The following is a 21355-nucleotide window of genomic DNA, read 5'->3' on the forward strand; positions in this document are numbered from 1 at the left end:
CGGAATACTTGTCCCATTGTGTTTTTGAGGTTTACTTCTCCAAGAAATGGATCCTTATTGAGAGGATATTTTGGCCGAGTTACGAATAATTTGGAGGGGTTTGAAATGCCAGAGATCAAGTCTGTCCCCATTGAAAATCGCAGGGAAAAAACCCAGAAATCTGCGGAAGAGGCTGCTGAGAAAAGTAGGCACAATGTAGGCCAAGTACAGTAAATTTGCGGAAACTGCAGCATCAAAGTCCAGTGCTGGAGACAAAAGACAGTTCACAGGCACGATATTTTCGACCATGCACGAGATCCACCCACCATGCAACCGGGTTCAGGCCTTGCAGGGTTAGTTTCATGTACCATGTTATGTACGCGCACAGAACACATGCACTGTACCGGTATACAGCCTACCAGTCGGGCTCATGGATTGACTGAAAGTCAATGAAAAAGGAAGAAACTGCAGGGATACTGTTTGATTCGCGGAAACCTAGGGAAATCGCGGAATTTGCCGCGGCTGCGGAATCGCGATTTTCCTAGGGGACAGTCAAGTATATCTGGAAGGACTGTAAGAAAACTATTGGAATGTGGACTTCAGCCCATTACTTCTATAAGCATTCATGGTGTGCAGTGTTGTGAAACACCCGTATTTGTCTTTATTGGCTTCTTAGTATTAGACCCCACTAATTTCCCTGATACCTAAGCGGTCATTTGACTGCTTGGTCTATAAATACGCAATTATATTTGACCACTTATATCAAGAGTACATGATCCCCCAGAGTGTGCAACGCCTGATCCAGCTCTGCATAGGGTCTTGGTCGAGCGTAATCGGACCTTTGCTTCGTAATACCGTACACATCTGAGGGGAACCCGGGGAGTTGCGGGGACTCTCGGATCAATAACAACGGTGCCCTGCCTCGAAAAAGACCTTGGGGGACTTCGGTCGTTAACTCGGTCCATATATCCTGTATAGACCTCCTAGCCGGTCTATAATCTATACTTATCACTCTTCTATATCACCCTCTACTAATTCTTGTGATCCTTGACTGGTGCTATATTACCCATATCGCCGTAATGTGTATAGAATAAAGTCAATAAACCCTGAAGCCGAGTGTTTATGGGAAATATAGACCTCATCTTGGTCAATATCCTAAACGTATTTTTTTGCGGAAAAAGTCCTGCCTGCAGTACAAATTTGACATGAGTTATCCTTTTTTAAATTATGATAGAAACACGTTCCGAGGCAGGGAACTTGGTAAATCAATGCTTCTATCATGTCCATAACACTGCAAACTGCGTTGTAGCCATGCCTGTAGGATTGTCAGCATGGGCTGACAGAAACATATACTTACCAGATATACACCGCAAATGACAACACTGGATGTGTATTCGTGTTTGTGTGTACCTGCTTTAGGTTTCAGCTAATGATGTCACGCAAGAAGTTCCATTTCTTGGCGGTGGCTGTCTTTCTGCCTGGGTTGGTGCTGGATCAAGAGTTCATGATCTTTGCTAGCGGCATAGCTATCATGCTGTTTGTCATCCTTGAGGTGAGTAAAGAGAGTAACTAAAAATCTTAATCTTGCTACTGGATGTTTGATGGCTTGTTCCCTATGTGGTCATCCTCTGTTTCTCTCGCCAGCCGGACACGTCACCATGGTCATAATACATGTACCGGTACAGTTGTGTCATTTGTGAAATCCGGACTCTTGTGCACTTTCAGCACCTCAAACCGATTTTGATTACCTTGTATGGCCCCGCTGCTGTTGATACTGCAAGTATACATCCGGGGGTTTCACCTGCTGCTACCATACATTCATATACTTATGGTAATCAAACGTCAATTAGAGTGATTGTTTCCTCCTCACCATCTCTGGCCACCTGTTGACGCTGGCCGGCCTGCATGTTACAGCCCTGAGCACCGGCTTTATCACATTTGTACTTGGTCCGGCTCATCACAATTGTCGCTTATCTCCCACGCACGTTTTGACAGTTAAAACCCAGTCCGATCGCGATATCTGACTCACTTTTGTATGGGAGGTTGTGATGGCAAGGTCAAAGGAGACAACAAAGAAAAATCATCGTGACCACCGCGAGTTGAATCGCGATGTGTACGACTTTTTATGGGGAAGTGTGGATTTGGCCATTCACTGTTATGTCTATGCTGCGAAAAGTCAAGCGCAGCGACCCGAAGACCGAAACTAGTCTGTAGCAGGGGAAACTGACGTCCTGGCCGAGCCTCACAGTTATGCGTGCACGGAAGAGAAGTATGAGCGTCATGCTGAAGAAGAACGGTGTTTTCGATGCGATGCGAGAGAAGTTTTGGTTGTTCCGTCTTGGTGCTGGGACTCCTGAAGCTGGGCAGCCCTTGTTCTACCAGCACGATGGCGCGATGCCTACAACCACCAAGTCAAACCGGCAGCATTGGGTACGGCACGGAGCCAAGAAAGGATTTGCTTGCTTGGTCACCCAGCCAGCTCAGTCGCCAGGTTTGAACTGCAACAACCTGGCATCCTTTTGCAAGCCTGCAATCTGATGTCAGATGGTGGCAAAGAAGACAGTGTCAGACCTGGCAGCGGCAGTGCAAGAGTCATGGTCAGCATATCCAACAGTGGACAAAGTTCATAGGGGTTTACAGGCTGGATATTTAGATGTCAGTGGTCCTGGGTGTTTAGTTAGCATTGCATATTAGGGACCTTTCGCATTTGCTACGAATCGAATGCGAAACGAAAGTTTGATTCGGCTCGTAATCGTTTCGTTGAAAACAGAATTCAGGTTTCGCAAGTCGTAATGCAAATGTGCATGGCAACTACGAATACGGCCGGTAGCTTGGGGTACGGGTGTACACGTGTGTTCGCGCACACGTGCATGGATCATGGAATCAAGGGAAAAAATGTGTATATAGCTGGCAAAACATGTGTACCTTGCAAAAAATGTGTACCTGACGGATTCGGAGCGTGCCACGAATGAAGAGGCTTCCATTCGTGAAAACGAGCTCTCCGCGGCGACTCTGACGAATCCTCGAACCCAGGTGACGAATCAGCATTCGTTTCGTATCCGTACGCGTGGTGCGAAAGGTCCCTATTGAGCTGAATATGGGCTGGGTTGGGAAAATCTGTGTGTGTGTGTGTGTGTGTGTGTGTGTGTGTGTGTGTGTGTGTGTGTGTATATGCGTGTATGCATCAGACTGTGAGATTGTGTGAGCTTTAGGACTCTCCTATTGGGGGCGATGGCTGGATCTGTTGCAGTGTTGGGGGTGTTACACTGTGTGTGGTCTGGCCTACGACTCAAGCTCTCACAAGAGTGCAGAAGACTTGAATTTTTCTATAGTGCATTTCGAAAAATTTAGCAATCAGACATCAAATTGTTCTGTAAAGGTTTATGAACAATTGGAACAGCCGTTAAGGAGTTGGAATTTCGGCTAGGTTTCTGTCTCTTTCCCATGGTTTAGGCCGCGGTCAACCAAACAAGCCGTTTTCAGCTTGCGCTGAAAGTGGCTTGTGCTGAATGAAGCGGTTGGTCACATCGACCCATATGATTCGCTGACTTTTTTCGCGTGCTGTAGAGGTTTTTCTTCGCGTCCAATTTTGAATTTGATTTTTTGAATTTTTAAATTAACTTTTATTTTCTGTTGAACATGTACGTGGCAATCAGCAGAGTTTTGGTACTGTACTGGGAGCTTCATTGGAATCAGAGTAATTGTTGGAAAGATTGAGGTGGGTTTGAGCTTGTAGTGCAGCCATGGATCCTGAAACTAGACTCTGTGCCGTTGTCTGGATCTTGCTCTGCGCCGATATCATGGTGCGCATGCTTCTATCGCACAATAGTCTCCCTTGTCTGACGCTGCCGGACCAAATCGAACCTCGTAGAAAGCGCACAAGGAAAGATGAGGACAATAACAGACAGCAGGCAATGAGAGAAGTTGGACCAAGAACGAAACAAACAACGAAAGCCGGAATATTTTAGAACACGATGCATCCATGGCAAGATGTGCTTTGGATTTGCACGATTTTGTTTTTCCCGCCACTGCGCCAGAATGGCTGAAAGTGGCTGAATCCATTCGGCGCTCCATTCAGCGCTTTGAAAACGGCTGACTGCTGAAAACGGCTGAAGCCGAAAATTCAGCTGTTTCTGTAGCAACGAAGACGTCAAAAAGCGCTTTTTTCGCTGAATGGCTGAATCGCGCTTGGTGTGACCGCGTCCTTAGAATTTTTGCCCTGGAAGCCAGTAGCGACTTTTCATCAAAAACCCATGATTTTCTACGCCATTTTGGCTTTGTGGTTATGAATGCTGTCTGCTGACCATGAAGTTGTAGGTTCAAATCTCAACCTATCTTCAACTCCAACTTTTTTCATTGTATTGGTGATCAAGCTGGTACATGATTGTATAAGATTCAAGAAGGTGGCTGCTCCGAATGTTGGAGCTTGCGCTTCCTGCCAACTGCACTGACACTGGACTGGCTCACGTATGTCGAAACGGTGTGAGTGAAGTCATTGCACTGTCAGCTGTAGCTACGTGTTGAATACACCGGCACATCGATCAATCGACTTCTTGCAGAGAATATTTTTAGTATTTTCACGATCGCCAATTTATTTGAATTTAAGAGTCGGCGCCGTCTTCTATCAGCTTTCACAGGCGTCTGCTTTTCTCAAAAGTCGTCGAAGTCACACGGATGGCTTGGCCGGATCATGGCCTTGAGAATGAGTCTGTGTCTATGTCGTTTTTGTCCCATGGTGAGAGTAAATTGCATTGCAGCTCAAAGAAACTGTTTGATGACAAAACGGGACCCATGGCGATCTTCAACATTTACCACGCTTTCGACATGCCCTCTGTGACTCCATATCGAGGAAGAACTTGTTTGTTGTAAAACCAGACGTACCTACGTGAGTGAGTTGGTCATTTTTCATGCTTTCACACGGAATATTTCTTTGGTTCACAGCGAGTTTTTCCAGGCAGCTCATACGGTAAGACGGCAAACTTCCCGGGCGATCACTAGGATTGCTAATCATTTTGAAACGGACTGTTGCCCACGAACAGCCAATCACTCCTAATTTATCACAGCACAGCCAAGAAAAGGCACCACGAAAAAGCTTCTTTCCATATGCATAAGAACCCAACAAAGAACTGCTCTGCAAAACAGGCTCAGGCGCAACTGAGCCCAGCGGAGCCTGAGGCCCGAGCACGATATTCACATACGAAGTGGCATGAGGCATGAGGCATTGAGGCGTACGCAAGCGGAGCACACAATTGGTATAGTATGGTGCAAGGCGCTAAGGTCAAAGCACAGAGAACGACTGCAATGGCATTGATCATAACTAGAGAGGAGGGATTACAAAGCACACTCGAAGCCGAAACCAGACAGATGTCGTAGAAAGCAGGCTGCAACTGAACAGTGTGTGTGTGTATGTGTGGCTTGCCTGGTGTTGCGATTGAGAGGCTGCATTGATTCTGTTAGCTAGGTGGTGTCGTTGTGGCTTCTGAGTCAGAAGAAAGTACCTGTTCGCCGGCACTTTGAGATGAGTTGTGATTGCTTTTTGAGGAACGCTGTTGATCTCAGCGTGGGGAGTATGTGGCACTTTTTGGTGATGCAGAGTGGACACTGCTTCATAATTTTCGTGCAGACCCTGGTGCGATCTTTCACCCTCCATTGTACCTCGTATTCGTGTACAGGACGCAATTCACTCAACATCTACTGATGATCTCTCAAGAAGCGAAACAGCTGTCTAGAGGGACTTACATTTCAAAATCTTTACGGATTTGTCCTTGCTATGGCGGCGATCTGCAAATAGAGTGGGCAGACTAGCGCCGCAGTCTGAAGTGGTACAGCGAGCTATGTTTACGTTTAATTGCCGAGTTTGTCGCGACTTCCTGTGTCGTATTTTGATTTCCTGTGTGGTGTGGGATTTTTTTAATGGCAGCAGCAGCTCTCTCTTTACAGGGAAAGCTGAAGAAGGTATTTGCAAGGTATCTTCAGCCAACCTTTTTCCTCTTTTGCTTTCTTTCCATTCACAAGTATATTCGTTCACTGCGAGTTTGGCCGATTGGGACAACACTGGATCAGTACTTGCGTCCGTTCGTGGACAGCCGTGACTGTGGCAATGCTATACTGACTCACATTTATTTGCTGGTGGGATTTGCAGTGCCATGCTTTGCCTTCCCTCTGAGTCACTTCAACTCAGGTTAGTTTTGTTCGTTCTGTCTCTTTTCATCCTCTCTCTCTCTCTCTCTCTCTCTCTCTCTCTCTCTCTCTCTCTCTCTCTCTCTCTCTCTCTCTCTCTCTCTCTCTCTCTCTCTCTCTCTCTCTCTCTCTCTCTCTCTCTCTCTCTCTCTCTCTCTCTCTCTATCTATCTATCTATCTATCTATCTATCTATCTATCTATCTATCTATCTATCTATCTATCTATCTATAAAACAGGGAGGTTCCAGGCTGTCCAAGAGAGTGCTCAATACCGAGAGGCAGAGCCGGTTCAAACAATAAGAGGAAATTTCTGCTCAGAGACACTGCATTATGTAGTGCTCTCCGAGCCAAAACATCACTTGGGATACCAACTTGCAGTGACGTTCCGCTTCCAGCGCAACAAACACCTCGTGAGCACCAGGCAGCAGCGCGAGTCAGTGTCGCACATGGAGTTGTGAGAGCAGACGTTGAGGGCCATTTGCCATTCGCAACGCTGTCACCTCCAACCATCTAGTCGCATTCCCGCACGAGGGACAACAATACGGGCTTGTCGTGTGCTCCAGACGCAGTCGTGAGTCAGCCAAGTGTCAAGTCAGTCGGCAGGAAGCACGCGCTCCGATGTTCGGGGGAGACACTTTTATATGTTCCCTTTTGGGAACATTGGCCAAATTAAGTTAATTAACTGATCACCGTCGATGTGGCAACATCTCTCGAATCAGTGGCACAAGCGCACGAAAGGCCGAAATTTGCCAGATGTTAACATGGGCAACATGGTGATTCACTTCTTTTCTGTGCCACGTGTACGAGGCATGCATCAGTATCCACATTCTCTTTCTCTGGACTTGTTTCCTTTGTGATTGAAACAGACACAGGTTTTCCATCATCATCGATTGTTCGTATGTTTTTTTTATCTATCTCCACATCCACCATACGCAGTTCCAACACCAGGGATCGATTTATCCGGGTTCGCATCGCAGTTTGCGAATCAAAATTCACTGGCTGCGATTCGCTTTTCGTTTTTTTATCGCCCAAAACTGCGATGCACTGGCCATGCATACCGGTATGTACAAAGACCATTCTGTACTGATTGTGTGCAGTTTATATGCGACTGTTGTGCACACTACTGACTAGGGAGTAGTATTTTACTACTCCAACCAACTGGCCTGTCCTGCTCAGTCCGCGCGCGGGGCGCTCTGGATGATTTTGGACACTGCACTAGCACTGCAGTCTTTTGAAGTTTTGTACACGGCGGCAACTTTCCCTGAAGTTCTCCTTTCTTCTTTCACTGTCAAGCTCAATTCAGTTTGCTTGTGTTCGACAAGACACAGTTGAAGTAGATGGTTCTTAGTCTCATGTAGCCAACATGTCAGTAAATCTGATCACTGTCCAGAAGTGGGAAAAAGAACTGGACGCGCCAGGAATGTCGATTCGTTTCGATGGAGAAAATCGAAAATTCTGTACACTTTGCACGGAATGTCACGATCGTTTGCGCGCTTTCCTGAGCTTTCTTTGTCGAAGGAATCAGTGGAACTGCCCTGTTGAAGGATACTGTGTTGTGAAGAACTCAAAGTCGGATGGACGCTGAACATGTAACAAGCCCAAGCGAAAACCCTAACGTAAATATTCATGTCAACCGTTCGCTTGGAAAAGCAAATAGCAACTGCAGCTATTGTCCACTTCTGTACAAAATCCTGCTATTGTACAGATATACATGTACACTTTTGATGAAGGAAGACTGCTAATCAATACTTGGAGTTGCTAGTCAATTGTAAAACTGTGTAGCAGTGACTACTATGCAAAAAAAATCAAAGTAAATCGATCCCTGCAACACTATCAGTGTAGCGACTGTTTCAGTTTGAGGTGGCAGTGGGTGATTATGCAAAAAGCACCAAGTGTCAGTTAACTTTAGCGGAAGTATACTGGTAAACTTGTGTTGTCATGACTACTGCTACTCTGTTTGCCTGTTTTCTTATTTCTGACATGCAGCACCGAAACTTGCCACTTATGCTGGTGTTCTGTCACTTGGATTTGGAGACAGTGCAGCTAGTCTTTGTGGGATGCGTTGGGGCCGGCTTAAATGGTCAAGTGAGCTGCTTTGTTGTTGTTGTGTATCCTTATGAAATGTCCAGTGCTTTCTTGGAGACAAAAGTGTGAAATTCCACAAAAATTCAGCCCTTTATTCATACTAAACAAGGCTTTTTGTCAATGTCTCATGACAGAAGATACCATTGTAATAGGTGCAGCTAGCTGCTTGAGGCCCCTTACATTTGGAGTTTTGTCTTCAGAAGTATGGCTACTTGAATTGTTTCACTAGCGGTGTCATGTCTTACCAAGTGTGACGAAACGCTACTTAAAAGGGGAACTGTCACCAAAATTTTTCTTTGTCTTATCTTGTAGTTCTTTGGCTCCTGATCACAATGGTGTCATTCTTTTTTCTCTGCGATGACTGGAAGTGGGTGAAAACTTGAAAAGAAGGTCCCCAAAATTGTCCCGAAGTACCGAGTGACGTCACGCCGGACTTGACCCCCACGCGTACATTCATCGTCAAAAACGAAGTCCAGCCCGTGTGCTGGTCGATCGAGCCAACTGTTCGATGTACGGTGCATGCTTGCCTTCTGAACTCGGGTACTGATGTGTACGTTGTACACAATGAGAACGCCAAAAAGGGACAAAACAAACACAAGTCGACAGCAGTTTGTCCCACTGGTACTTCCTCCACGAAGCTCCAGCTCTTTGTTTAGTTGTGATTACGAAGGAGTGGAAGGATGTTTGTTTGCTGTTAGTGTGACACACATACCTCGTACTTGAAAATTACGTCGTTGTATCGAAGGTGGCGTTGTTGCCCACCCAGCTCTGAAATGAAAGACGTTGGAGTTTGTTATCTGCATCTTCAGCAACATCGCCAGATAAATTGCCTTCACGTAGCTACATTGCGTTCCTTTGGGGCTCGGGTTGGTGGTGTTATCGCCGGCCGGAGGAGTACTGTTTTCTGCATACGCGCTCATCATCGTGTTGTTCCTCACACGAAAAGTTCAAAACAACGACGTACTTCCGTGCTCACAAAATAGAACTTAGATCCTCGCGGAAGAAGTCAAAAAGGTGAAAGCTCAGCTGCTTTTTATTTTGATTTGGCTGTGTAGCTGCACGTGGGTCTCTGCCTCTTTGGCATTCTCCTTCTGTACGACGTACCCATCTGTGTTAGAGTTCAAAAGGCACACGTGCACCGTACATCGGAACAGCTAGCTCGATCGACCAGCACACGGGCTGGACTTCGTTTTTGACGACGAATGTACGCGTGGTGGTCAAGTCCGGCGTGACGTCACTCGGTACTTCGGGACAATTTTGGGCACATACTTTCAAGTTTTCACCCACTTCCAGCCATCGCAGAGAAAAACGGGTAACACCATCATGATCAGGAGCCAAGGAACTACAAGATAAGACGAAGAAATTTTTTGGTGACAGCTCCCCTTTAAAAGGACATGAAGCATTCACGCACTTGCAAGCAGTTCTTGCAGTGCAGTATTGTATCCCAGGATCATGCAGTGGTACTCATAGCCCTTTCCCAGGTGAGAAATACAGGTGGTGTGTGTGTGGGGGGGGGGGGGCACTCCCCCCCCCCCCCAGCACTGTGGTACAGTCAGATGTCACTTATCCGACCACTTCGGGAATTGGGCATGTTGGATAACTTGACATCTTCTTTTTTGGTGTGTAAGAAGCATAATGGTATGATTTCACGGGTTTATGTACATGCACTCAACAACTGGACTCTTATTCATTCACATTTTGTGCATGTCAAGCGTTGAAATACTGGATCACATCTACGTTAAGTAAATGTACATTATACAGGTAGACTCCCTCTAACTCGAATATGGTATAATTCGAACATTCCATGTAATTCGAACTTTTTCGATCTCCTGCAAGTCACTTCAACTCAAATTCAAATGCATAATTCGAAGTACGAAGAGTGCGCCGACTGGATAATTCGAACTCATTCTTCGTACAGAAGAGCAGTTTACAGTACATTGTGATAATGTCCTTCGAATGCTTATTTCGAAGTGAGATCGACTTGCTATAATTGTAATTCGAAGTTCATAATTTTCTTCTCTAGCCAAGAGTAGCTCAAAAATCGATCCTCCCTGGTCCGCTCCAGGATCGGCAATAGCGTTCAAGAAACCCACCTTCTCTTGAAATTTGATTCAAGCCTATGAGAGACAAAGTGCAAAGATTTGATTGAAGACGACTTCTTCCAGGTGGCTGACTCTGTTCGGGGATCTCAGCGGCCTTTCATGCCACGCCAGCTCGTGCGCAGAGATGTTTGCGAACAACACTATTGATTGGAAGTCGTAAAAATCGTCGATGCCTGTGCTCCGCTTCCATTCTTCAGAACGCCGTGCTGCTATCGACGGCCTTTCATGACGAGGATTAGGCGGTGCTGTTCTTTCCGTTGAAAATGTTTCAGGGCAGCTGCAGTGCCAGACAACTAACTTCTTCGCTACAAATCGTAGAAGATGAAGATATCATGTCAAATGACGTGGCGATCAAGTAAAATGTGCGAAAATAATCAGCACGCGATTTCGAGCATTTTGACATGTAAATATCAGTGCATGGGGCTGCATATGGATAATTCGAAGTTCCTGATAATTCGAAGTTAGGGCCTGGCGATTTGAGGTTCGAATTAAAGGGAGTCTACCTGTACAATGGTAGCCAGAAACAGAAAACTTATAATTATGGAAATAAAGTAGGGGTCAAACGGGTGTACCGGGTACCCGGGTACCCGCCCGTTAATCTCAGGTACTGTTAGTAAAAGGGTACCCGTTTGTAAAAGAAAAAAAAAAAAAAAAAAAAAAAAAAAAAAAGGTGATCCTATCGTATTCCAAGACTCAAAATAGGAGTGCGGATACTCTTTTCCTTTTTCCTGTGCATTCCCGCTTTCGACTTTATCAGGCAGGAGCAGGCTGAAAGACAGACTTGACAGTTGTTCTCTCCACTCTAGTGCAAGTAAAAATCCTCGTACTGGAGGTTTTTCATTGTGATGTGAGAAAATGCAAGACTTGAAACTCGTTCGAGGTGGCAGCTGAGTAACTAGAAAGTTACGATGGTTCTCCGACATCGAACCTGCCACAGTACTTGATGAACTAGTGTCACCAGGCTGAGTGACCAGTCGGAGTGTCACAAACGGTGATGTCCGTAGGTGGTAGCTACATGTATGATACTCATGGTTGTAGTTTGTTCCTTCAATCGACGAGCTGAAAAGTAGTTCGAAATATTGCATACAAGATTACGGATTTGTGAAGATTCATTTCACGAGTTCAACAAGCTAGCACTAGCAGCTAGCTGGCCAGCAGCACATCAGCTGTGTCAGGCACCCCAGCTAGCTATGGGCGCGAACATCTTCTGAATGCAACGAGCACCAGTTCTCCGCGAACATAGCAAATAGGATTGCGCGAGATCACGGAAGTTTTGCTAAACCACTCTGTCCTTGCATGGCTTGAATCACATCGATCTGCAGTTGATTTGCGTAGTGTATCAAAATACATGTAGCTTGTAGGACCATCTACATGTACGATTGTAAGTTACTGCCTGTGAAGTTATGTACATGGGCAAATGCACGGATGACATTCATTTGGAATCTTCGTTGCCATAATAATATTTTGATACACGAATCATAATGTAGTATCAAAATACAACCTGAGGATATACAAATTAAAATCATGATTTATGTGAGAAATGCGCAAAAAAATAATATGGCTGCTAAAGGGTACCCGTTAACCCGCCCGTTAAGAAAATTACCCGTTCGTTAGTTAAAGGTACACCCGTTTGACCCCTAAAATAAAGTGCGAGGAAGTCATTCGAACCGGTCTCGAACCAGCCACTTAGAGATAACTGCACATCTCTGTGGTGTGCCCACTACACTCATCTGCTGCCATAGAGTCATGAAATTACCACTCAGAGGCATGTTGGATATCCAACGTGCTTGGATGACTGGCAGCATGATAAGTGACATTTGACTGGACTGGTTTGTGAGTCCTTGTATCGTACATAGCATATGTTAAGGAGTGCTGGTGCCGTACATAGCATGTGTTTATTAGTCCTTGTGTCGTAGCATGTGCTTACGAGATGATTTATTTTTATATTTTTCTGACTCATGAGTACATGCATGTGCTTTTTCCATTCTTTCTCACCTCTGTCCTGTAGAATTACACAAGACTGTTGAAGGAAGCCTAGCATTTCTAACTGCTCAACTCTTAGCATGCTATGCCATTTCACTTGTTGGTAAGATACTATATTGATGGGTTTGTGATTCTGAGTTTCAAGTTCTTCATCAACTCCTATGGGAAATACATGTGCATTGTTCACCTTTAATGACACAGTCAAATACCCATGTGAACCAGTGTGACCAAGAGTACATAACCCCCCAGAGTGTGCAACTCCACTATGGGTGCTGTCCCGACAGAATTTCAAGTTGACGTCATTTTTATGATGCAATGTGCACTGTACACGGATTATCAGAATCCGGAACCTGTGGTTGACCGAAGCCGATCGATCCTGTACAAATTATTGCAAAGAAAAACGTGTGATGCGTTGACACCCGTACACATGTTGTAAATCACTGGTGCAAGGAGCATTGCGTCATAAATAATGACGTCAACTTGAAATTCTGTCGGGACAGCAGGGTATGTGGGAGTTGCACACTCTGGGGGGTTATGTACTCTTGGTGTGACATATGCTATGCTAAGACCAAGAGTACCACAGTTGCGCCAGGTGAATCCGATCCAAATGTGAAGCTGGCACGCTGGACTAGTTCCTATTACACCACTGCATCTGGGGACAAGTATTTACGGTATGATCTTTACGTATATAACAAGGTTGAGGCCGAGGTTTTATGGCTAATAAAAACCTGATAAAAGGCGTGCAGTCGACACAATTGATTGACTTTGCCTGGCTGATGTTCAACTTTTCCGGAACGGATCGCCACCCAGCCATCACTCGTTCTGTTGCCTCAGGAACATGATCAGAAATCACTTCTATGATATCAAATTATTTTATACTCATACTAGTACTTGCCAACCATACCGGTTTCCCGGTATAATACCGGAAAACTAGGGTAACTACTGGCATACCAGGTATTTTTGACTTTGATCGAAAACCTACCGGAATTGGCACTGAACCACGAGTGTTCAAAACAAGGGTTGTTTTGTGGTGTGACAAGGGCACATGCGGCCCTGCATTTCACAGAATCACACATGTAGGGGCGATATGATAATGAAGAAACTCAGGTTTTGGTCCCCCAATGAGCAATGGGTTAGAAATGAATAAAAAGAAAGAAAACTATTGCGTAAAAATTCGCAAAAGTACTCAAAATTGCCCAAAAAAGGAGAAAATGGCCAAAATTGGCAAAACCAGCAAAATAAGGGTAATGAGTAGGGCTGAAACGGTTATTACGAATAACCGGTTATGTAACTGTTAGGCCATGGTAAAAAATAAAGTTGATTCTCAGGTCATGAGCCTGTGAAAATCGGTGCGAGCGAGCGATTATTTATTTTATTTCCCACATTTTTTACTTCCAAAGATAGGGTCACATGCACACATATGTACGTCACAGGTTCATATAATTATTTAAATTTATTCCCGTAGCTATGCAGAAGACGTTACTTCAGTAACGTCTGGCGCTAGCCAGGGTCCACACAGCTTTAATTCCCGTAGCTATGCAGAAGACGTTACTTCAGTAACGTCTGGCGCTAGCCAGGGTCCACACAGCTTTAATTCCCGTAGCTATGCAGAAGACGTTACTTCAGTAACGTCTGGCGCTAGCCAGGGTCCACACAGCTTTAATTCCCGTAGCTATGCAGAAGACGTTACTTCAGTAACGTCTGGCGCTAGCCAGGGTCCACACAGCTTTAATTTGGTGTTTGTTTGTTTGTTTGTTTGTTTGTGTCACGCCTGGCGCTATCCCGTATCTGTACCGTACTGTACCGTACCAGCAAAGACAGCTGGCTACTATATGTTTGTTTGTTTGTGCCATCGACATACCTGGCGCTATCCCCTACCTGTCCCGTACCATCAAGAGTACGGTACCATCAAGAGAATGAGTATATATGCGAAGTGTATCGGGGGAATGCATTCAGTGCAGTAACATTTTGTGTGGATTTGTGTGCGAGGCCGAGAACCCACTAGCAGGCTGGCTGGTCCGCCTGTCGACCAGCCCGGGGATCGCATGTAGGCTGATAGCATAATAATTATAACGTATCAGATTGAGTAATTATAACGTATATACAGTCATGTAGATCTATAGCAGGGAGTCATATTATGTAAACGACTTCCTGCTGTATGGGGAGATTTTCTTTAAAAAAATGCGAAGTAGGGAGACGAGTAAATGCAATCAGAAAATCTCCCCATACGAGGTGAGTTGCTATTTCTGGACATTGTACATTTCTGGACATTTCGAGTAAAATAATTTTTCGTCGCGTGTAGAGTCAAGTCAGTCAGGTTGATGAAGTTTTTTCTTGTTGTAGTTGACAGCTGGGCTGTTGTAGTTTCTCCTCGTGTCGGTGCCTTGTTGATAGCCTTTTCTTGGGAGGCATTTCAACGAGTTTTGTGGTACTATGTCGCATGAGAATTTTGAATTTTTAGTAAAATAAGAAGTAATGGACGAATCGTTGGCTTCCCCATGTGCACTCCACTTCAGACGCTGTATAGTCTTGGACCTGTTGGCTGGAAGTGTGAAGAGGCCAACTGCAGTCCATCAATCGAAAAAATAACAAAAATGGTGCAGTATAGGATGCCTATTGACGCTATTTTACTTTCATGTCCAGAATTCCATACACTGAAATTTAGGCCAAACAATTGGCCTGTCGAAAACATCCCGCTATAAAGTCTCTGGGATCACAGCATGAGCAATTGTCACATATTTGGAAAGATGAAGGATTAGGCCATACAATAGATACAAAAAGATATGAAAAATGTAAAACACACGGCCAGTGGGCCTCTATTTTATTTTCATGTCCAGAAATTGCTATTCACCTCGCACAGCAGAGAGTCATATTATGTAAACGACTCCCTGCTGTATGGGGAGATTTTCTGAACAAAAATACGAAGTAGGGAGACGAGTAAATGCAATCAGAATGGATGTTAGTTGCCGTCAGTATAATAATAAGAAGAAGAAGAACGCCCGTGATCGGCAGAGTCAGCGCCGGTCCCAGGAAACGTCAGGACAGACATCCCGTCGACTCCAGAACGCCCGTGATCGGCAGAGTCAGCGCCGGTCCCATAGCTATGCAGAAGGCGTTACTTGTACTTCAGTATCTCATGGAAACGTTTTTGCAATACAATGATGTAGCTAATCAAGGGAAAAAGCATTTCCATCAGTTCTAACAACATGCACGATGAGCTAGGCAACAAAGCATAGCGCAGGGCCCTGAGCTTCCAAGCTCTCTCGTTTGGTATTTGTGTGTTTGTGTGTTTGTTTGTTTGTGTCACGCCTGGCGCTATCCGTATCTGACGGCAAAAAAGCATAGGATGTTATAAATTTTTCAATTCTCCTTTTTTTCAGGCATATCAAGGGATTCGAACCCGCACTATCGCCCTACATGCATTCCCCCATACACTTCGCATTCATACCCATTCTTCCAAGTTGCTTCACGCTATTATCTTGCGCTTGAAAGCCCTATTTGAATATTGCGGGCAGCTGTATGTGGCCAGCTGTGTTTGATGGTACGGTCCGGTACGGGAGACGGTGTCGTATTACCCTCGATCGTACCTGTCCCGTACCTATCCCCTACCGTACCGTGCCATCAAAGACGGCTGGCCACAATGCATTATTCAAATAGGGCTTTCAAATGCAAGATCACAATGTGAAACAACTTGGAAGAATTAGTATGTATGCGAAGTGTATCGGGGGATGCATGCAGGGCGCGCGATAGTGCGGGTTCGAATCCCAGGTTATGTCTTAAAAAAAAAGGATTTTTTTTAAAGAATTTATAACATCCCTATGCTTTTTTTTGTCTAGGTCATCAAGGCAAAAAAGCATAGCGTAGGGCCCTGAGCTTCCAAGCTCTCTCGTTTTATTATTCAGGACAGGGAGTAGAAAAATACCGGTATTTTACTACTCCCTGATTCATGCCTTTCGCATTGACTGTTTTCATGCGCGCATATGCATGCATAGAAATAAAAAAATCGTCGGTGCGCCGCCAAAAATCGGTGCGCGCGTACTTGAGAATCAAAGATAATTTTTACCATGGCCTTAGGGGCCGTCCGTAAATATCGATGTTTTTTTAGAGACGATATTGGTGCTTCTCTCCCTTGACCCCCCTCCCTCCCCCCAGAAGACGCACATGTACATCTAGATCATGGAATCAATATTTTTGGATGCTCATGAAGTGCCCAGGATGTTGAGGGTCCGGTGTAGGCGTGAAAATCCCGCCGCACTCACGCAATAGCTGCATCGCCTGGCCTGGGGGGAGCGAACCGGGTTGGCGCTGCAGTGCTCACAGACATCGTGTACTGGTGTAGCCAAAGCGGCTACGCTCGGGCTTGAATTTTTTCAAATCCTTGTTCAGACAGTGAAGACTGGAAACTCTTGTGGAGTTCGTCCGTGTTTGTTCGCACTGCCTCTACGTCTTGAAAAAGGTCTCCTGCAGGCATCGTTCGGCCGATTTCCACAATCAATAGCTCATTCTTTTGCTCTTGAAATTCGCCATGGGCGTACAGCTTCCAATTTTTGATTTTGTTCCTGTGTCGCGAGTTTTAGCTCCGCGAACGGAAGCTGGTTTCACATTTCTTGTATAGCCATTTAGACGTCCGCGTGCAGGGATCGGCGAAACTTCAGATATTTACATCGATATTTTTCTGATGCTCGAAAAGACGCACATGGCTCAAACCCCCTCCCCCCCAGACGCACCAATATCGTCTCTAAAAAAACATCGATATTTACGGACGGCCCCTTAGGGCCAAAAAAAAGGATAACCGTTTGATCGACGGTTATGCAGCGATTTTTCCGAACATTTTTCGAAAAATAGGAACCTTCATAACTCCGTCATTTCTTGTTCAAATTCAACAATCGAAGGCTCTACGTGGTAGCGGAAACTCTGAGCTCTGCGTTGCAACAATCGCCGAAGATCTGCAATGTCTGACTCCAGAGATATCGCATGCCGAATTTTTATCTCTGCAAATTCAAATTTTCCATCGATACTCATCACCACCTTTTGTGAAACAAATCCTTTTTTGCGTGCCTTTGGCCAATTGGAGCGACTGAGCACAAACTAGTGACCAGGGAGTCGTCAAATACCTACTGTATTTGACGACTCCCTGCGGCCTGAAGTTCAATCGTCTCAAAATATTTGTGCGTTCTGCGATGGAAGAAAGTGAAATGGCGTTGATGGGACGGATTTGCTTGCATATCGGGCTTGGAAACGATTTCGCTGTGTTCCTGCGCCTGATATGTGGAGGTTGCTTGATGGAACCTAGTATCATCGCTTTGCTCTCACCAGGAGCTTTCCACGGAGCCCAAGATTGTGAAAATCAAGTGAAGGACACCAAAGTTATGACCTCAGGTGTAAGGTGAAAATTGTGCACTCCACTTTTCAGCTACCCAGCGGATGTTACCTATTTTCGACTATTTCGTACAGAACCATGAAAATTCTTCAGACAAGGCATGAAAATGGCGTCAAAAACAATGAAGTTTCCATGTTGCAGTCTTATAGGTTATAACCGGTTAAGCGACCGTTATGCTAACAGCTAACCGTTAAAGCACAAATGTGTAACCGTTTCAGCCCTAGTAATGAGAGAAAAATAAGGGAAACTGGGTGTGTGACTAAGGGATTTGCTTTGGCTGGGTTGGCAAGTATGTATTCTATCCTCATCTGACCTGGTCGCCAAACAGGGGGACAAAAGAGGGCTCGCCCATTGCAGGCATTGCTGTCGTACCGTAAAGAAATATGCGCCGCGCTTCGAACCTGCAGATTTGTTACACACGTTTTTCATGGAATGCTGAATCCTTACGTGCGTGTGTCTGGCGTGCACCATTCTGTTGTCAATTTCTATGGTATGGTATAGTGCCATGCGAAGAAAATTCTAAAATTCTAGCCATCCCAAACCCCGACCACCATCCCCTCCTGGAATGATTTCTTATCCTGTTCTGAACTTCACACCTGAAATGATTGTTCAATCACCCTCAGCCAATCAGAGTTCAGCAATGGTTTTTTGGCTTGCTAATGGCTTTACTCTTGTTGTTTCTGCTTGCGGAAGGAGAAACACGTCTGAAAATTCAAAAATTCTATCCTGGCTCTGATCTTCACACCTGAAATGATTGGTCAACCACCCTCAGCCAATCAGAGTTCAGCAATGTTTTTTTGGTTTGCTGATGGCTAAACTCGTGTTGTTTCTGCTTGCGGAAGGAGAAACACGTCTGAAAATTCTAAAATTCTAGCCATCCCAAACCCCGACCCCGACCACCATCCCCTCCTGGAATGATTGCTTTTATAGCCTATCCTGGCTCCTGGAATGATTGCTTTTATAGCCTATCCTGGCTCTGAACTTCACACCTGAAATGATTGGTCAACCACCCTCAGCCAATCAGAGTTCAGCAATGGTTTTTTGGCTTGGTGATGGCTGAACTCGTGTTGTTTCTGCTTGCGCAAGGAGAAACAAGCCTGAAATTTCTATCGAAGAAAATCTAAAATTCTAGCCATCCCAAACCCCGACCACCATCCCCTCCCGGAATGATTACTTTTAAAGCCTTTCCTGGCTCTGAACTTCACACCTCAAATGAAAATTCTAACATTCTCTACCACTCTACTCAGCTGCAATATTATGTAGGCTGTAATTTGGAAGGAATTGCTTGTTATTAGGGAGGTTTAGTTCCACGTAATCCGCGTGTACTTTACGTGTATACCACGTGATACTCAGTGACCCACGGACAGCGGTTTTCTGATTCACGACATACTGTGCATGGAGGCTCACCCACGTTCCGCCAGAACGCGAGTGAAAATGAGAATGGAGCGCATTGTGCAAGCGGTGAGGGTGCTCAGCTGAAGAAGTTTTTGAAGCACGAAATCAAAATATTCGATGAGCTTCGAAGCTTCGTCTTTGGGCCTTTCGAACTTTTCTTTTTCAAAGTCTTTCTTGTCGTTCTTGAGTCCGTGCGAGGGCTCACAGGGAAAGGAAAAGGTCGTGACACTAGTACTTGGATTCAGATAAATAGACGTGCTGGAAATCAAACAAGCTCACGATACCTGATGGCTCGTCTTGAAAGTTCGCCGAGTCACAGCGCCCATAATCGACACAAACACAAACCAAGCTCACTTTGAAGTGCTTTCGTTTCTTCCCGAACCCTAATCCAACGTGTTTGTGCCCTGAAATAAAATGTTTACTTTTCTTGTTTTCACAAGTTTTGAATCCGTGTGACTAAACACAACATCGCGTACGTGGGTCCATTGCATGAACTTTACGTATATCATCCACGTTCCCGTATCCGTTACGTGGGACTAAACCTCCCTAGTACCTAAACGTCAACATTTCTCTAAAACTATAATTATTAGTACAGGTAACCTGATTATGGCACTTACCATCGACCTTATTGGAGCAATTCTGGCATGCATCTAACTGTCTCCTTCAAATAAGCGCTCACTCTTTCTTGATGGGCCCGAAATGTTTAACCATGACAACAAAATAATTTACATGTGCACGCATACCAACCAGTAAGCCCCTTTCCTCTATGTCACGTGATTGTCGCCTTGGAGTCGACCAAGGAGAGATCAAACTGCACGGGCTGGAAAGCGCGGTCCTGCCTGCTCAAAGGTGATGGAACTGGATACACTGCCCGTCGTCACTTGACGATGGGCAGTAGCCACTGGACTGAGACTGAGTCTCAGTCTTCATGGTCTTTGGTTCTGGTTACTTGCCACGTGTTTCATAAAATACTAGGCACCGGATCGCACGGAAAGAGCGACTACGAAAAAGAAAACCAACAAGATCAAAAAATAGCTGACTAATAAATAACTAAAGCAGAACTGAGTGACTGTTTGCAACCACAACTGTCATGCGCTCCAACATTTTGATCTGGAACTGGGAAACGAAAGAAAACCCTTTGTTGAACGATATTGACGATGTGAATGAGCTGAAACTTTTATTGCGGAGTCGCTCGCGAAGGAGATTTTGGACGAGTCGGATGAGCCTCAACCGAAGCGTGCAATGCTCAGCAACCTGCAGGACCCGCGCAATTTGCCGATGTTTCCAATGAAGACCTGGGAAAATCCGCAGGAACAGAACCCCCGATGCCCAGTCGACAATGTCAATTGCCACCTCGAGAAAAACGCGCTATGGTCCAGTATGGACTACTACCAGAAAACACAATGCATGTGCAGCATGTCATACTGGTGTGCATTGCATCCCTATGCAAGTTTGGCTTGGGTGCACACGGGAAACAGTTTCCAGTCACTCATACTCGGCCAGCACCGCTGTTCATCCAGCCCTCAAAACAAGCGCAATTTTTCTTACTGTATCTGAAACATAATTTTCTTTTCTTACTTTGCGCCATACAGATAAGAGTGCTTCAACCCACTTCTTTGGATGCTGGCAGTGTGTGGTGGGTGCGTTGGTGGCAGTGGCAGTCATGGAAGCGTTCACCGGCCACATTGACAACCTCATATTACCACCGTACCTGTATGCATTGCTTGCGTTATCTGCGAAACTTGATTCAGCTGTAAGGAGTTTGCTTTAAAGCCTTAAATGGACCTTCCTCTCTCCTGGACATTCATTCTCATTAGCTGCTCTCTGCGACAACCATCATTAAAATAGTTTTTTGTTCTAGAATTCTGTATGTGTGTGTGTTTAAAAAAATATAACTGTTAGGTAGGTTTTTGTAGTAGGTCACTCTTTATTGCTAAGAATGCAGTCTGTGGTGCAGGTCTTTAATCTTCTACTTCAGTAGGTGAATAGACTACAATCAATTAATCCAGCTTTTTATTGAGGCAGGCAGGCGGGCGGGCATTGTGAGATGGTTTAAGGCCATGGCTGAGAAACCAAGGGGACCAGATTCTCATGCCTTGCTTGGAAGCGGTTGGATTTGTCCAGCTGTATGTCGTCATTGTAATGTAGTGCTACTGTATAGGGACCAGGGAGGGTACATAATCATTCTGTGCTTGACAAGCACCTTGACTTCTGGACTTGCTCCCAAAGCTACAGTTGCGCTCACTGAAAT

At 45.2% G+C, this 21355-nt stretch overlaps 1 protein-coding gene across 2 annotated transcripts in view; it reads left to right on the forward strand.

Moving 5' to 3' along the window:
* Positions 1–21108, forward strand: part of LOC135821453 (dolichol kinase-like) — a 63039-nt gene extending 41931 nt beyond the window's left edge. For both annotated transcript variants that reach the window (XM_065334498.1, XM_065334500.1), the window contains 5 exons: positions 1399–1531; positions 5995–6160; positions 8146–8244; positions 12355–12432; positions 20697–21108. In XM_065334498.1, the coding sequence (XP_065190570.1) occupies positions 1399–1531; positions 5995–6160; positions 8146–8244; positions 12355–12432; positions 20697–20875 (655 nt within the window). In that variant the 3' untranslated portion in view covers positions 20876–21108. The remainder of the gene's footprint in view (positions 1–1398; positions 1532–5994; positions 6161–8145; positions 8245–12354; positions 12433–20696) is intronic.
* Positions 21109–21355: the final 247 nt, after the last annotated feature.

This window comes from Sycon ciliatum, chromosome 1 (assembly GCF_964019385.1).
Source record: "Sycon ciliatum chromosome 1, ocSycCili1.1, whole genome shotgun sequence".
NCBI classification, from domain to species: domain Eukaryota; kingdom Metazoa; phylum Porifera; class Calcarea; order Leucosolenida; family Sycettidae; genus Sycon; species Sycon ciliatum.